Source organism: Microtus pennsylvanicus, chromosome 7 (genome assembly GCF_037038515.1).
Source record: "Microtus pennsylvanicus isolate mMicPen1 chromosome 7, mMicPen1.hap1, whole genome shotgun sequence".
In the NCBI taxonomy this organism is placed as follows: Eukaryota; Metazoa; Chordata; class Mammalia; order Rodentia; family Cricetidae; genus Microtus; species Microtus pennsylvanicus.
The window spans coordinates 36,484,612-36,499,021 of NC_134585.1; the positions used below are offsets into that span (position 1 = coordinate 36,484,612).

The following is a 14,410-nucleotide window of genomic DNA, read 5'->3' on the forward strand; positions in this document are numbered from 1 at the left end:
ATTAGCTTTGTACTTGCTTGAAAGTTTCTGGTCGTTAGTCTTTGTATGCATCTTAAGATGAGGGGAGGAGGAAGGTTCAATATTAAAAACAGGTAGTGTTGTAGAGAACATTGGGTTTTGGTTTTCTTGTTTAAGTTAATGTACTAATGAGAAATGAGTGAAAAATGTAATATCGAGTTTTCTTTGAAAACAGAATATTGTTGAGGAATGAAGTTTTCTAAGCCCCAAATTTATATTTTTTTCCTTCTTGAATGCTTATTGTCTGTAACTCAGACTTTTTTTGGAAAAAAAAACTTGAATATTTGTAGGAGTAGAAGTAAATCTAATGAAAAAACCTTACATTTTCACATCCGTGTTTAATGTGTAATCGCAAGGTGAATTCATGAGCCGTCAGCTCTCACTTCTGCGCCCTTGCTTTGGTCAGCTCTGTCAGTCTTGCCCGTTCTCTTCTCTAGAATGTGAGAGGGAATTATGTGTGCATGAGAAATCATCTCTTTAGTTTGCTAAGTCATCCCAGCAGCTGCCGAGCCTCGGTGACACATCTAAAGAAAGTGGCAGAGGCTCGTCCGGGAGAGTGCAAGGAGTCAGAGCACGGGGTGTGACAGAGCTCTCTGACTGTGGACAATTGATAATGAAAGCCAAGTGCCGTCGTCTCAGCTCTTCTATTTGATGATCTGAGTAGTAGTTTTCAGTGTTTTGTGACCACAGGCAGACGGCTTTTTTCCACTCGCCATCTTTAATCTAGGCCACCCCAGTGAGTTCTTTTGTCTCCATGGTTTTATAGTATCTGTAAGCAGCATTGTCTTTTATCACTCAGGTAATTTTTCTTTACAAACCTTACAAAATACTTGGGTGCTGAATGTTGAAAAGATGGATTTTTAGGGTTCTGGTATAGGACTGGTGGCTTTGCAGCATGGCCTAGTGAGTTGCCGAGGTTCTTGTCAGCCTGCCTGTGGAACTGCAGGCAGTCGGGGGTAAATCCACTATTCACTGTGTTTTAAAGAAGGAAATTAATTGTCTGATGTTTTCCTGTGTGGAAACCTCATATGCCCACATGACGGCATTTCATTGCAGCTACCAAGTCTACTCTAGGAAAGTCAAATCTCACCCCACTTTTACGGGATGAAAATACTGATGATGAAATACTGTAGGATCTGTGGACAGAGTGGCTTTTGTTTTGTACCTGCACAAGGCAAATCTAAGCATATAACCAGACAATTCTTAATCTACAACTCACACTGTACTGTATTTCAGATCAGTGTATTTGACCTTGAAAGAAGCAATTGGCTGTTAGGTGTTTACTTTTCAATCTGGGAAATGGGAAGAACAATAGTACTTTGAAAGTATTATTGGATATGGTTTCAGTTTCATATTCAGGTTTTAACACATTGATTAATACAATGTTAAAAATAACATTTTCGGGGTCAGTGAGACGGCTCAGCAGGAAAAGGTTCTGCTACCAAGCCTGACCATCTGAGTTTGGTCCAGAGAGCCTCAGGGGGGATGGAGAGAACTGATCTCTGACAGCCTGCCCCGCCCCCTACGCCACGCATGTGCACTGGGACACACATGCACGCGTGCGCGCACATACACACACGCAAATGTAACAAGATATGTCAGGTCCACAGACTCCATGTGAGCGCGGCTTCAGCTGAGTGGTGCAGAGCCCATGATACCCTTCTGCTCAGAGCCACCATTCCTTTATGTATAAGGTGGGGCTGGCTTTCTTTCATGGTGTTAGATTTAAGCAAAATCAATATAAAAGTGTAAAAATATATGTAAAATGCTTCCCTGAACAAAGTAAATGAAGGAGCACCATCATCACAGCTCACAGCGTTGCCGGAAAGTGGCACAGATTTGAACTGTGAATGCCAGCTTATCATTTAGTTTGAGTTCAGTCTCACTATTTCATGACTAATGAGGCGTCATATTCCCACTGGCCATCACGTTTTAGTGAGACATGTCAGGAAAAAGTATAGTCTCTCAGCTTTACAATAAGAAGAATATTTTTTTATTAAAGTTACCATTAACTTGATATCATTTCAATAAATTTTTTGAATATAAGATATTCATATTTGCAGTTTTCTAATAGAATTTTGTGTGAAAAATATCTACTTGATTTATATAATGATAAAACAAAAGGAATGCCCGTATTCCTCAATAAAACTCAAATAAAAATGCATCAAATGCATTTTCTCATTTCTTTTAAAGCCTTTGGATCACTTTCCTTTAGAATGTCTATTATTCCTGTCAAAAGCCCTTTTTTTTTTTTACATAACTTGTGTTTCATTGCATTGCTATTTTGAGTTTTAGGCAGGCAAAATTAGAGGTGACATATCTACTCTACATCATTATTGTGGCAAAGGTCAGTGAGGGAATGTTTAAGTCCATTTTCCCTGTCATCTCCCACCCTGTTACTTAGACAGAACTAAACTGTCAGGAATGTATTCACTTCTGACGTAAGAAATGCAAGGAACCAAAAATATCATTACTAGTTTGCTGCATAGTCTTGAAGACATAAGTTCATAAGCACATTTCGGAGCTCTTCAGAACCTGGGGAATGTGCAACGATTGTTTAAGCCGTCAAGTTGGAGCTGAGTGTTGGTTAATTCTTGTACAACCTGTGAGAGGAGTCCTTATGCACATGGCCTGTGTCTGTGGCAACCTCTTCTGCCTTTCCTGTTGAAATGCCCAGCTTCATGGGCTTTATCATCTGGGAATACTACTTTGTATCTCTAAACAGAATTTTGAAAAAATAAAAAAAATCCATCCTTTTTATTTTCTGCTTTCTTTCTCCAGTGTCTGCTGTCTTTTTCTTTAAGGAAAAAGTTTAATTAATAAACAAGGTGTTGTCAGTGTTATGCAGCAAAAGAAAAAAAGGACAGATTAAGGCTCCTTTTATTTGACTTTGTTGCCTCCCCAAGAGAGTGGAATGGTGTTGAGCAGCAGCCAAAATGTGGAAGTTGAGATTACTTATTTCAGTATTGAATTTTGGCTCAGCCATGGGAGAGAGGTTTGGGTGTAGTGTTCCCATGGTGGAACTGAGGTGACTTCCTTTGCACACTAAGTCACCTTGTTCCCTTCAGGAGCTACACAGTTTGTGCTTCTTGAACAGGCACATAACTTTTTGCTTATGGTACATGATGTTTTCATAACAGAAGGAAGAAACAGAAAATGATGATATGAACCAAGAAAAAATGGAGCGCTGGGAAGTCACTGTGTGTTTACGTGCACACCTACTGAATCTAGTTCATAAAATAGTGGGCATAGGAAACAGGGATGCCCCTGCATAACAAGCCATTATCTACCTGGGTTGGATGTACACAACTCAAGTAGGGATGAACCGAAGCCTTTTAACTGGGTATATTCATGCATAAAACAAACCTGAGGAGCACATGTTGTTAATTGTGAATTGGGTGGTACTGAGAAAAGATAAATTCTCCATCATTTATGGGAAATGTCTCATGTAGTTGTTTGGTGAGGGCCTCATTGCTATTACTCAAGTTTCAAAAGTAATATTGTGGCTATATTTCTTTAGAGACAAATTGATTTGGGGATTATTAGTATTCCGCAAATTACTCTTTAAAGCTGCACATCAAAATATTATTCCTGTAAGTTTACACATGTTGTGTTTCTCATTGTGCTTCTGCTCATTTGTATGCCATAGAGAACATCAGAGGCAGCTGTTGAATTTCAATGAACGTTCATCTGCATATGAAGAGGCTCATAGGCCTGTGATCCCAGAAGCTGTCCAGGCAGAGTCCAATTCTTAGATTTGCAGTTATCCCTAGCTTTCTTTGTCATAGCATCTCACCATTTAAATGATTACATTTGAATTAATGTGAAAGTTATTTTTTTAGGAGCAGCTTTTCTTGAAAACAGAATGGGAAATAATTTCCGTTAATATTGAGTTTATGACACAGTAATCTCAAAACTTACAACAGAAATTTCTATAGCAGAATGGTAATTTGGAACATTATTCATATGCATGTATTTAAAGATAATGTGCTTCATGAAGAGAAGTATTTTATATAATAATATATTGAAATGAACTATTGAGGTAAAATTATAAGCAATTGATTTTTTCTTAGTGTATTCAAGTGTGATGTAGCATAAAGAAACAATTAAAACAGTTATATTAAGGGAAAGAATCCTTTAACATAATTATTTGCTGTAGGAGAATATTTGTATATTTCTATATAGCTGGAAGAAATTAAATAAATCCAGCACAAAACTGAACTTGGTGACTTAGTGAGATAATCATATTATTCTGCTGTCGTAGCTCTAAAATGGTGATCAGACTATGGGGAATGCTGTTGCAGAAGAGTGACTACAATGAGTGAAAACTTTTGATATTTTAAAATAATTCTTTGAGTGTTTCATACAGTGTATTTTGAACACATTCACCACTCCCATCTCCTTTCCTTACCATCCTCCCACCCCTTCCCATTCAGCTTTGAGATGTCCACTTTTTTCTTCTTCTTTCCCCATCAAGTCCAATATGCATTTCCCAGCTAGTCTTGGGGTTGAGGCCTGCCCTGCTGTGTAGTTATTCTGTTAGAGGTCACATTGTTAAAGGAAACTGACACACCTTTTCCCAGTGGCTATCAAATACCAATAATTGCTCAGCCTGGTGGGACTGTGTCCATCTTCATCTGTCTTCATCTCCAGAGTTTGTTCGGCTGGAGCTTCTGAAGGCCTTATAAAATGCTGTCACAATTGGTGTGAGTCTGCATGTTGTACATCTTCCCTTTAGCAAAAGTCCCTCAACTTCGAGGCAGGGGTAGGTGCTCCACAGTCTTTTATGCTCTGCATGTTGATCCGTTTTAGGGGTAGGATCTCTGTGTTAATTGCCAACTACTTCAAGAAGAGCCTTCTCTGATGAGGATTGAGAACTGGCTCTGATTTATGGATATAACAAAAAGTCATTGCATTTCATATGTCCATTTAGAAGAATAATGTATTTGGTTCCTTCCTAGGGTCTATGACCATAGGTTCTTGTCTCTGTTGACAGTGTCGGGTATAGGTTCTATCTCATGGATCAGGCCTTTGTTCCAGTCAGAAAAGTGGTTGGTTGCTCCTATAACATCTGTGCCACTATTACAACAGTGGGCTTATTTTGTCAGGACAGTTGTCGCTTGCAGGGTTCACAGCTGGGTAGGATTGAGGTTTACTTTTCTCTAGCAGTGTTCTCTAGCCAGCTCTAGTAGATGGCAATTAACACAGAGATCCTACCCCTAAAACTGATCAGCATGCAGACACAGCACCTTCCAGCATCATGAACATTAGTCTGTAGGGATGAAGCTTCCAGGTGAGCATGAATTCTGTGAGTCAAGTACGTGCTATCTTTAGTAATAGGAGTTTATTGTCAAGCTCTGGAGATAGCCAGGAGTATTGGCACTCTCCTACTAATAATGTCAGGAAAAGGTCATTTCTGTCTTCATTCAGTGCCTCTGATGCACTAGGCAGAAAGGAGGGAGAGCCTACAGCTGGCAGATAGAGCAAGGACAAGGCATTGACTCTACTCCACTTCTCCACACATTCTTTTTTAAAAAAGATGACACCTTTTAAAGCTCAGTCCCTTAAGAGAGGTTGTAGAATGAGAAAGTATTACATTTTTCATTATTTCAACAACCGGAAATATATGAAACTTGACAATTATATAGATTAAAACAGTGTAATGCAGCAAGTCCATGTGGCCCTGACTGTTATTTATAGAACTATTACTTATGTGCCAAGTAAGTGCAAAAGACACAGAATTTAATGAAATAACAAAATCTCTGTCATTAAGGGGTTTTTGCCCTCAGGGTGTCTCTCCTTGTTCTAGACTTAGTATGTCCTATGCTGACTCTCTACCTCTCCTGAGACAACACAGCACAGGATTTTCAGTCACAACACATCCCAAATCATGTCCAGTATTCTCCTTGCGTGGTGAGCAGAGCCACCCCAAGAGAGACTGTCTGACTCTGCACTGGTTGTCGCCTCCTTCCCTCAGCTTGCTCTCTTAGAGCCCATAAAATAGGCAGTTACGTCTGTAGTGCTAGTGGTAGGTTTTATCTATTGAATTTTTAAATCTACCCAGACATGAAAGTAGAGTTTGGTAGATTGCTAAACACAGCTAAGATATATTTGTTCTTTTTAATATATCGGGACAGGCTCATCTGTGTCTTTTACCACACATGGTAAATAGTTGAGAAGTTTTGCAGTTCAGTGAATAAGCTATGCACAGCCTGGAGGTTCAGTCACTGCTGAGGAACTCTGTACTCAGATATCCGCCAACAGGTAGTTATAGTCAGCTCACTAGTCCTATACAGTCACACGCCAGAGAGTGATATCTTGGCCAGATATGCACTGCGTGTGTGGTAGGAGGTCTTCATAGTGCAGTATTGCTCTCCTTTGTTTGTGGTTGCCAAGTGATAAAAGCATAGCACATATATCTGTGCACAGTTTATAGTACTTGATGATAATTGATTGTTTGCATATTTATATTTACTATATTGACTTACCTGCAACCCCCAGTTTTGGGATCAAACCAGGACCCTGTACATCCTGGGCAAGAACTCTACCACTGAGCTTAGGCTTTACTTTCTATGATAGCTTACTTCTATGTGTTCTCTTACTTATACAGTTATAGCACTGGGGATATAGCCCAGGAGAGAGTGTTCGCCTAGCATGTTCAAGGCCCTGGTATTGATCTTTAGCACTGAACAAAAGCAAATACTAAACTGTAAAAGCACGCCATATTATGACAGCCCCCATACGTTTCCTGCCTCTGGGTTGTGCAAAGACCACACTGATCGACGGTCATTGCACACTATCGTGTAAATATGCACCCACCTAACATACACTTTTCAGACAGCATCTCCATTGATAACGACACATCTGTACTTCAGTGATATAGACAGTGAGAATAGACAGTTACTAAACAGTTTGAAAATTAGCACTTAATGTGAGACTTGATATGAAATACAGGTAATTTTATTATTCATAGTTTAATGTGTGCTTTTTGTGTGTGTCTGGGGGTACACGTGTGAATTTTTTAGTTTGTTCACTAATGCACCACAGACGGAAGCATATTATTATATTCAGCAGTTAGTTTGCCATTTTCTTTGGACATGTTCGTGTTTGACCAACTTAATACTGACATTTTAATCTTAACATTAAATTCCTATGAAAGAATGAAAGATTTATTATGGTGTCCGGAGCAACTGTAATATGAAATAATGGTTTCCTTTAAACGTTTCTAGGGTGGTAAAACTGAAGGAAGAAAAGGCATTTTCCTTCTATCTTTTCCTGTACATGTCACCTGTGTGCAAATCGTTTGAAAGAATAGCATGGCAACATAAATCCAGTGTCTTAATGAGAAACCACACTGATGCTGAGAAGCAAACAGATAACCTGAAGCCAGACAATGAAATTTACATAGCCCTCCCTTGGTAGAGTCATCTTCCTGCATTGCTGAGAACACAATCTGTCAATAATGTGTTGTTTGGTTACAAGACAACAACCGCTTTGTTTTCAGCTTTAATTCAGAACCTTGATCATAATCTACATGAAGTCAGCAACTGGGCTCGTGCCTATAACATACCACTAAGATGGAGAAGAAGCATTTCTCTTCCTTCAAACATTGCATCTTTTTGCAGTGAATCATATCTGTGTGGTTTATGTAAGTAAGTGATGCAGTGCTCTAATTGCAAAGAAAAAACAACACAAATCTGCGCATATAACCATTTTGTACAAGATAGATTTGAATCCTGTAACTAAACGTTTGCACTCATATGCAAGGCATATGCATATAAGGCTCATAGCTTATAGTGACTTTATGTAAACAGACAAATACAATCCCCACTGCTATAAGACAGAAACCATTTTCTTCCTGATACTATGAACTAAAGTGACCAGACAAAGAAAAATAGGGAGACTGTATGGGGAAAGCGGATAGAAGCTAAACATGTGTAAAACGTAGACAGGATGATTCTAACCTAGCAGAAGCTGAGGACAGATACTTTTTAGAAATGTTTGTAAAAGTCATTATTGCTTTATCCCCAAGGAGAAATTCTAATCCTCTTCAGTTTGGTCTCAGCCCATGATCAAAGGTCAACAACTAACCACTCTGCGACTTGTCCTGCTAAGTGGTGACATTTGATAGGTTAGGGCTATTAAGCGCATTTTTCATTTCAGTGATTAAAGCTTATGTTGAGCCTATTAAAATGGCCCAATCCATAGACATTTGTCCTCAGAATCTTAGGAGTGAAATCTGCCTGCATCATGCCTCAGTAGACGGTTACCTGTACCTTCCTGAAGATGGAAACACAGGTTCAGTTTGGATTGTTGGATTGGTGTTTTATGATTGAGGGACCTGATGGCAGTCAGCTCTGAGCTGTGGTACCATAATGTTGGTAAGTTAAAAGCAGAGATGGACAGTAATTAAAGCAATATAAACAGGTTTTCTTTAGGTACTGCTAGAGGAGAGAGAATGTGGTCGTATTATAGAACCGGGCGCAGCACCAGCAAGTGAAGCTCTATAGTCAAAGAGTAAGTAGGTCAGTGGATGTAAAGTTAAGGGAAAGAGATCTCAAGGGTGTGGCCTGGATTAGGAAAGATGAGAGGGAAATCAGACCTTTTGTAAGTTACCTCACTCATTACAAAGCCTGGCATCTCCAACTACCTGATATTTGCTGGGTTGCTTTCATAATGAACCTTACGGGTGGCAAATGGCAACTCTGCCATCCTAGTGTGCCCTGTGCTCACTAATGTGATGAAACCTAGACCTGTCCTGTGCACTCGGGGTTCAGCTTATTGCCCATTACTTGCATCTGTGCAATACTTTTAGTGTTTTGCTTAGTAATTTCACATGAAAATTTACTCTAGAACTCTTTCTTCAAGCTTTCCAGAATATGCATTTTTATCTAAAAGAAGCATGGAAATAAAGTATGACCTTTTATAGACGTTTTCTTCTGACTGTTAGATTCAGAACTCTGAAGATGCCCTTTGGAAATGACTCGTTATGTGTGCTTTGTGGCTTTTCAAGACATAGCAAGTGTTGCCTGGGTGTCATGGAAGAACATTTGATGTACCCTGTGATCCACTTACAGCTTCTGAGAATTTAGTTTTGAAGGCTTGTGAGATTACTGAGTAGTAAAAGCAGGGCATAGTCTAAGATTTTTCTCCTATTATTTAAAGGCTCTTATGGTCTGCCATTTGTTGTAGTCTGACAGTTATTTTAGAAACTTGGTTTTCGTTTTCATAGTTTTTTGTTTTGTTTTTCTAGACAGGGTTTCTCTGTATAACAGTCCTAGTTGACCTGGAACTTGCTTTGTAGACCAGGCTGGCCTGGAACTCACAGAGAGCCACTTGTCTCTACCTCCTATGTTGTGATTAAAGGCATGCATCATCATACCCGGCTGTTCTCATAATTTTTACCAAAATAATTTTGTGAGAAATTTACCTTAACTTACACTCCATCAAGTTGGATTTTACCTAATATTCTGTCACATCGAATATCCCTTTAATCAAACATATTATCAATGGTACATTGTCTGCCCTTGCTTGACCAATGAGTTATGGGCATCACCTAATATAGGAATTAGAAAATTATCAAACATCAGGCCCTGGAAACATTTGATGGGAGTATGAAAATGGGATAATGCCCTTTCAAATGCTGTAGTAGACCAAGGAGTTCCTCCACGTGCAGTGAGTTTATTTTCTTGCGTACTGGATAGCCCAGGAGCAACTGACCACCAAACTGATCAGTACAAAGCAGAGGCTAACAAACCATAAGGTAAACACAGGCAAGCATAATGGAAACCAAATACGCAGAGATGAGAACTATCCTAGAGGGGTATAAGGGCACATAGGGAAATGCCACTGAGGCCTGGAAGAAGAGTCGGCTCGCAACCCCGACCTCCAAGATGAAGTATCTTTTGAAAGAAAGAAGTTACAGCCTAAAATGATATATTAGAACCTATGATTTTGAATATCTTATTACTGAGAAAGAGCAGTATTATGGAAAGAACTTGGAGTTTGGAACCAGACTTTTCTAATTTCGCATGCTTTTCAACTCTGCTATTTATTTAATGTCTATGTTATATTACATTGCCTCATTTCTTTGAACTTTAGTTTCCTCTTGTGTACCATCATAGGGAGACCAGTTATTTGAAATGATCAAATGGGATTGCACTTTTAAAAGCACCCAACAGTATGCCTGGTGGTACCTAAGTGCCTTTCAGTGAATGCTAAGTCCCTTTTCCGCCACTTATCCTATTCATTCCAAAGCCCCTTCCACACCATTATCTTGTTTTATGAACACCACGGCAGGGATTCCAGGTAGGAGGCACCTGCAGTGGCTCATCCACTCGTCAGACATTTGCTGACAGCTTGTTTCCCGGATGGAAATGCGGAGGATGGCATTCAGTATTTTAAGAGGCACTTCATAAGTAGAGTGAGTTAGGATGTTGAATTTAATGGACAGTTTAGGAGGACAGAGAGGCTAGACTGGTTTCCACCTAGTGTAGTCTCTGAAATCAAATCAAGGAGGGAAAATTGATTATTTTCTGTAACAGATTATTCTCACCATTAGTCAGTAAACAGTTGCCCCTTCATGGCTTTGGGCTTTCATATCCTTAGACTCAGTGAACCTCAGATTGAAGTGTTTGGGGGGAAAATTATTGTGTCTGCATTAACCACATATAGATGTTTTTCATTGCTATTATTCCCAAACAATGACAGTGTCACAACTATTCCCATAGCATTTAAATTGTATTACTTACTATAAATAATTTGAAGATCATTTAAAGTAGATGGGAGGCGTAATAAGTTAAATTCAAATATTACACTCAGTTTTGAGCTACTTACATTGACTTGTAGATTTTAGTTATCAGTGGGATTGCTGGAACAATCAGAGATGGGGATGATTATAACCTTAACTTTCTCCTACCTAAGAAGATCTTTATTGTTTCTTTAAAAAGTTTGTTTAGTATGCTGCAGAGACAAGTGGGTAGGGCATTAATAGGAAAACCTTGTTTCCGTGTGTGTGTATGTGTGTTACATTTGTGTCATAAAAAACCCAGGAGATACATAGAGTATGCATGTCCATGAACACTGAATCCCTTAGCTGTTTGGTCTTAGCTGGTGCTGATGCATTACTGTATTGACTGACTTGGTCTCTTCTTTTTTTTCTCAGTTTGATAAAGGTTACGCTTATAATATCCGGCACAGCTTTGGAAAGGAAGGCAAGAGGACAGACTATACGCCTTTCAGTTGCATGAAGATTATCCTGACCAATCCGCCAAGCCAAGGGGATTATCATGGTAAGTGCTTGTGCTGTTTGCCGGGGAATGACTTTTCGCATTGCTGAAGGCCCTAGCTTGTGGTAGCTTCTGTCTGTGTATGTGTCAGGTTGGAGCTCCGTGACAGTGATCTGTCTTATTACTGAGCTCACTCACCTGTGGTCAGCTTGTGCTGGAGCAGGCTTCCCAGTTCTCTTTCACCCACTGTTCCGTGTCTCGTGTTCTGCAAAGGTTTTAGAAGATAAGAGTGTTTTAGAGCTGTTTGTGCTTTTTATTAATGTTCAAAAGGCCATATGCAGAGGAGCAGTGTATTTTTTTCCTTACTCCTGTCATCTAATTAACAGAGACTAAGCAGTTTAACAAGTCCCAGTGTCAAATGTATGTCAGTTTGGTTGAGTTGTTAACACACACACACAAACACACACACACAGATTATAGTAAATTTGAATTTCTAAATTAGGCATAGCAAGAGATTAACAATAATAGAATAATTATAGTGATGTACTATAATAATAACTATATCAGTGTACTGTCCTTGCTTTTATATGATATGAGCTGATATGGTGTATTTTGGTACAGTGAGGCCAATGTGATAGATGTAATCATTGTGATGTAGTATTGGGAAGATCATGTCAGGTGACCCTAGGCCAGCTAGCTCCGATGTTCTGAATGGGTGGATGTCGTGACTAGGTGATAAAAATGTTTGCAGAGACTCAGTATGTGGCAGGTTTTCTTCTTTTTTTTTTATTGGAGGACATTTTTTTATTCGTGTGTGAAAACTATAATAAGTTATCTCTTATTAGTTTGTCAGATTACTAACCCAACATCGTGATCCTTTAGAGGTCATCTGGGAGCTCTTAATGCTGTGTGTTTCCTGAGAATTTCATTCCATCCCTTGTCCTTTTATAACTTTAAAGCCGGGTGTGTTAGTCTAATGTGGGATTCCTCTCTGTATGCTGTGAATATGTTCTGTTAACATTGGTTAATAAAGAAACTGCTTTGGACTGTGTCAGGGAAGAATAGAGCAGAAAAACTAAGCTGATGCAGGGAGAGAGAAGGCAGAGTCAGGGAGGTGCCATGTAGCTGCCAAAGGAGAAAGATGAGGAACCTTACCGGTAGGCCACAACCTCATGGTGATACATAGGTTAATAGAAATGTGTTAATTTAAGATATAATAGCTAATAAGAAGCCTGAGCTAATAGCCCAAACACTGTTGTTATTAATATAGTTTCTGTGTGATTATTCGGGTCTGGGCATCTGGGAAACTAAAGTGCAGTCTCTCTTTACAGTAGTCCAGCACCAAGGAGCTGAGGCAGGAGGATCACTTGAGCTCAGGAGTTCATTGTATGGCATGAGCATTATAATGAGATCTATCTGAAAATAATCATTTAGCAAATTTTTGGAATATTCCACTGCTGATTCTGCCTCAATTTTCTTTCCATTTCCCTATATAGGGGTCTCAACAAGTTTCTTCAGATGTGTGTTTGTTACCCAGTGTTTCCTCCATTCCTTCATCAGCATGTTAGCAAATTCATACCAACTTGTATTTCAATGCAAGTGGCTTTCCCTATTCCTTTACTGTTCTCAGGAAGCTTTTAAAGTCGTTCATGGCTTCATGCTGTAAATTCTTCCATCAGGCATTTTTAGTTCTGGTTTTCAGTGTAGCTTCACAAGAACTCATCTTTTCCTACATTGTACTATGTCTAGATTAGGACCTGTATCAAGTACTGATTTAATGAAATTAAACCAGGTAAGTTTTTATGGCCTTGACAAATCAGATGGTGCTCTGATCAAGGAGCTCGAGTAGTGGACTCAATTTAGGAAATAATAAAAATGCAACTTCAATCTTGCATTTCCATAGTAAGCCAAGTCAGGATGGCCAGGAATATAGTCTTTCATCAAGAAGACCTTAAATTTCAACCCTTCTTGCAAGTATTTTTTATTTCTTGGAGGAATTATTGGTCAGAACTTCCTATTAACAAGGTGGCTGTCACCCTGACTCAGATCATGTTGCCAGAACAGATCATTTTGGGTTTTGAAAGCTTATAGCTTCTTCACAGCACCCTTGACTTTATCACACGCCCGGTAGTACAGTTGCTGCTAGAGGTGGTCTGTCTTCTCTGTGCTGTGCTCTGGTGCTTCCTGAGCACCTCATGAATACTGGTTTATTGTCCATCATCTTCTGGACAAGCCTGCTTTCATCCTCCCTGAAGACTTACTTTGGATGGCATCTTTTCTCCTTAATCAGCTTCCCAGCCTCTTAAGAATTTGGCACTAGCTTCCTCAGGATGTGTAGACTGTCTAGTGATTTTTTTTCATTTAAACGCTGTTTCCGGGTTGGCTTAGTTGTAGGCCCACTATGTGCAAGGCCTTTTGTTTGATCCATAGCTCCATATCAAAGAAGCAAAACAAGACAGAACAACTTCATTTGTCAATTGTTTTAAAGTTTTAAACTGCATTAGGTTCACAGGAAGACTGAACAGAATGTGCTCCTATGTGCCCTCATCCTCACATATGCTAACCTCCTCCATTCTCAGCATCTCTGGCACAGTGACTGGTTACTACATGTTGCTATTGCTCAAAGCCTGGTGCTGAGATTGGGGTTCACTCTTGGTGTCTGTAGTCTATGGGTGGACATCCACATTTTTGACTTTGTGAACATCAGTATGTTTCCTTATGCTTATTTTCAAAATATTCTGTCTATAGAAAATATGAAAAAATTACCCATTATTTCACATTTAATCATGGTTGTTATCAACATTTTAGTCTTTCTCTTAAGTCTAGACAGCTAACTCTTAACTGTTTGCCTCACGTTTTTAAACTTGACATTATTTTATGTTATTAACTAGTCTCTGGAAGATTATTTTAATTTACTGCATAATATATCCTTTAAAAGTAATTTTTAAATCACTTTCCTATTTTTGGACCATTGATTGGGTCTGTGGTTGTGTTGATATATGTATGTGTCTCTGATATATACATGTGTGTGTCTGTGGAGGCCAGAAGTTGATGTTAGGTGCCTTTCTCTATTTTTCTCTACCTTCATTTTTAGACATAGCTTCTCACCGAAGGTAGTCCTGCTGTTTCAGCTGGGCAGAGGCCACTCTTGACTTCCAGGTAGA

The 14,410-nt window shown here is 39.2% G+C and overlaps 1 protein-coding gene across 1 annotated transcript in view; it reads left to right on the forward strand.

Annotated features, from left to right (window-relative positions):
- The window catches only part of Prim2 (DNA primase subunit 2), a 180,991-nt gene that overhangs the window by 144,414 nt on the left and 22,167 nt on the right, over positions 1 to 14,410 (forward strand). The window contains exon 11 of the mRNA XM_075980517.1: positions 11,183 to 11,309. Within this exon, the coding sequence (XP_075836632.1) occupies positions 11,183 to 11,309 (127 nt within the window). The remainder of the gene's footprint in view (positions 1 to 11,182; positions 11,310 to 14,410) is intronic.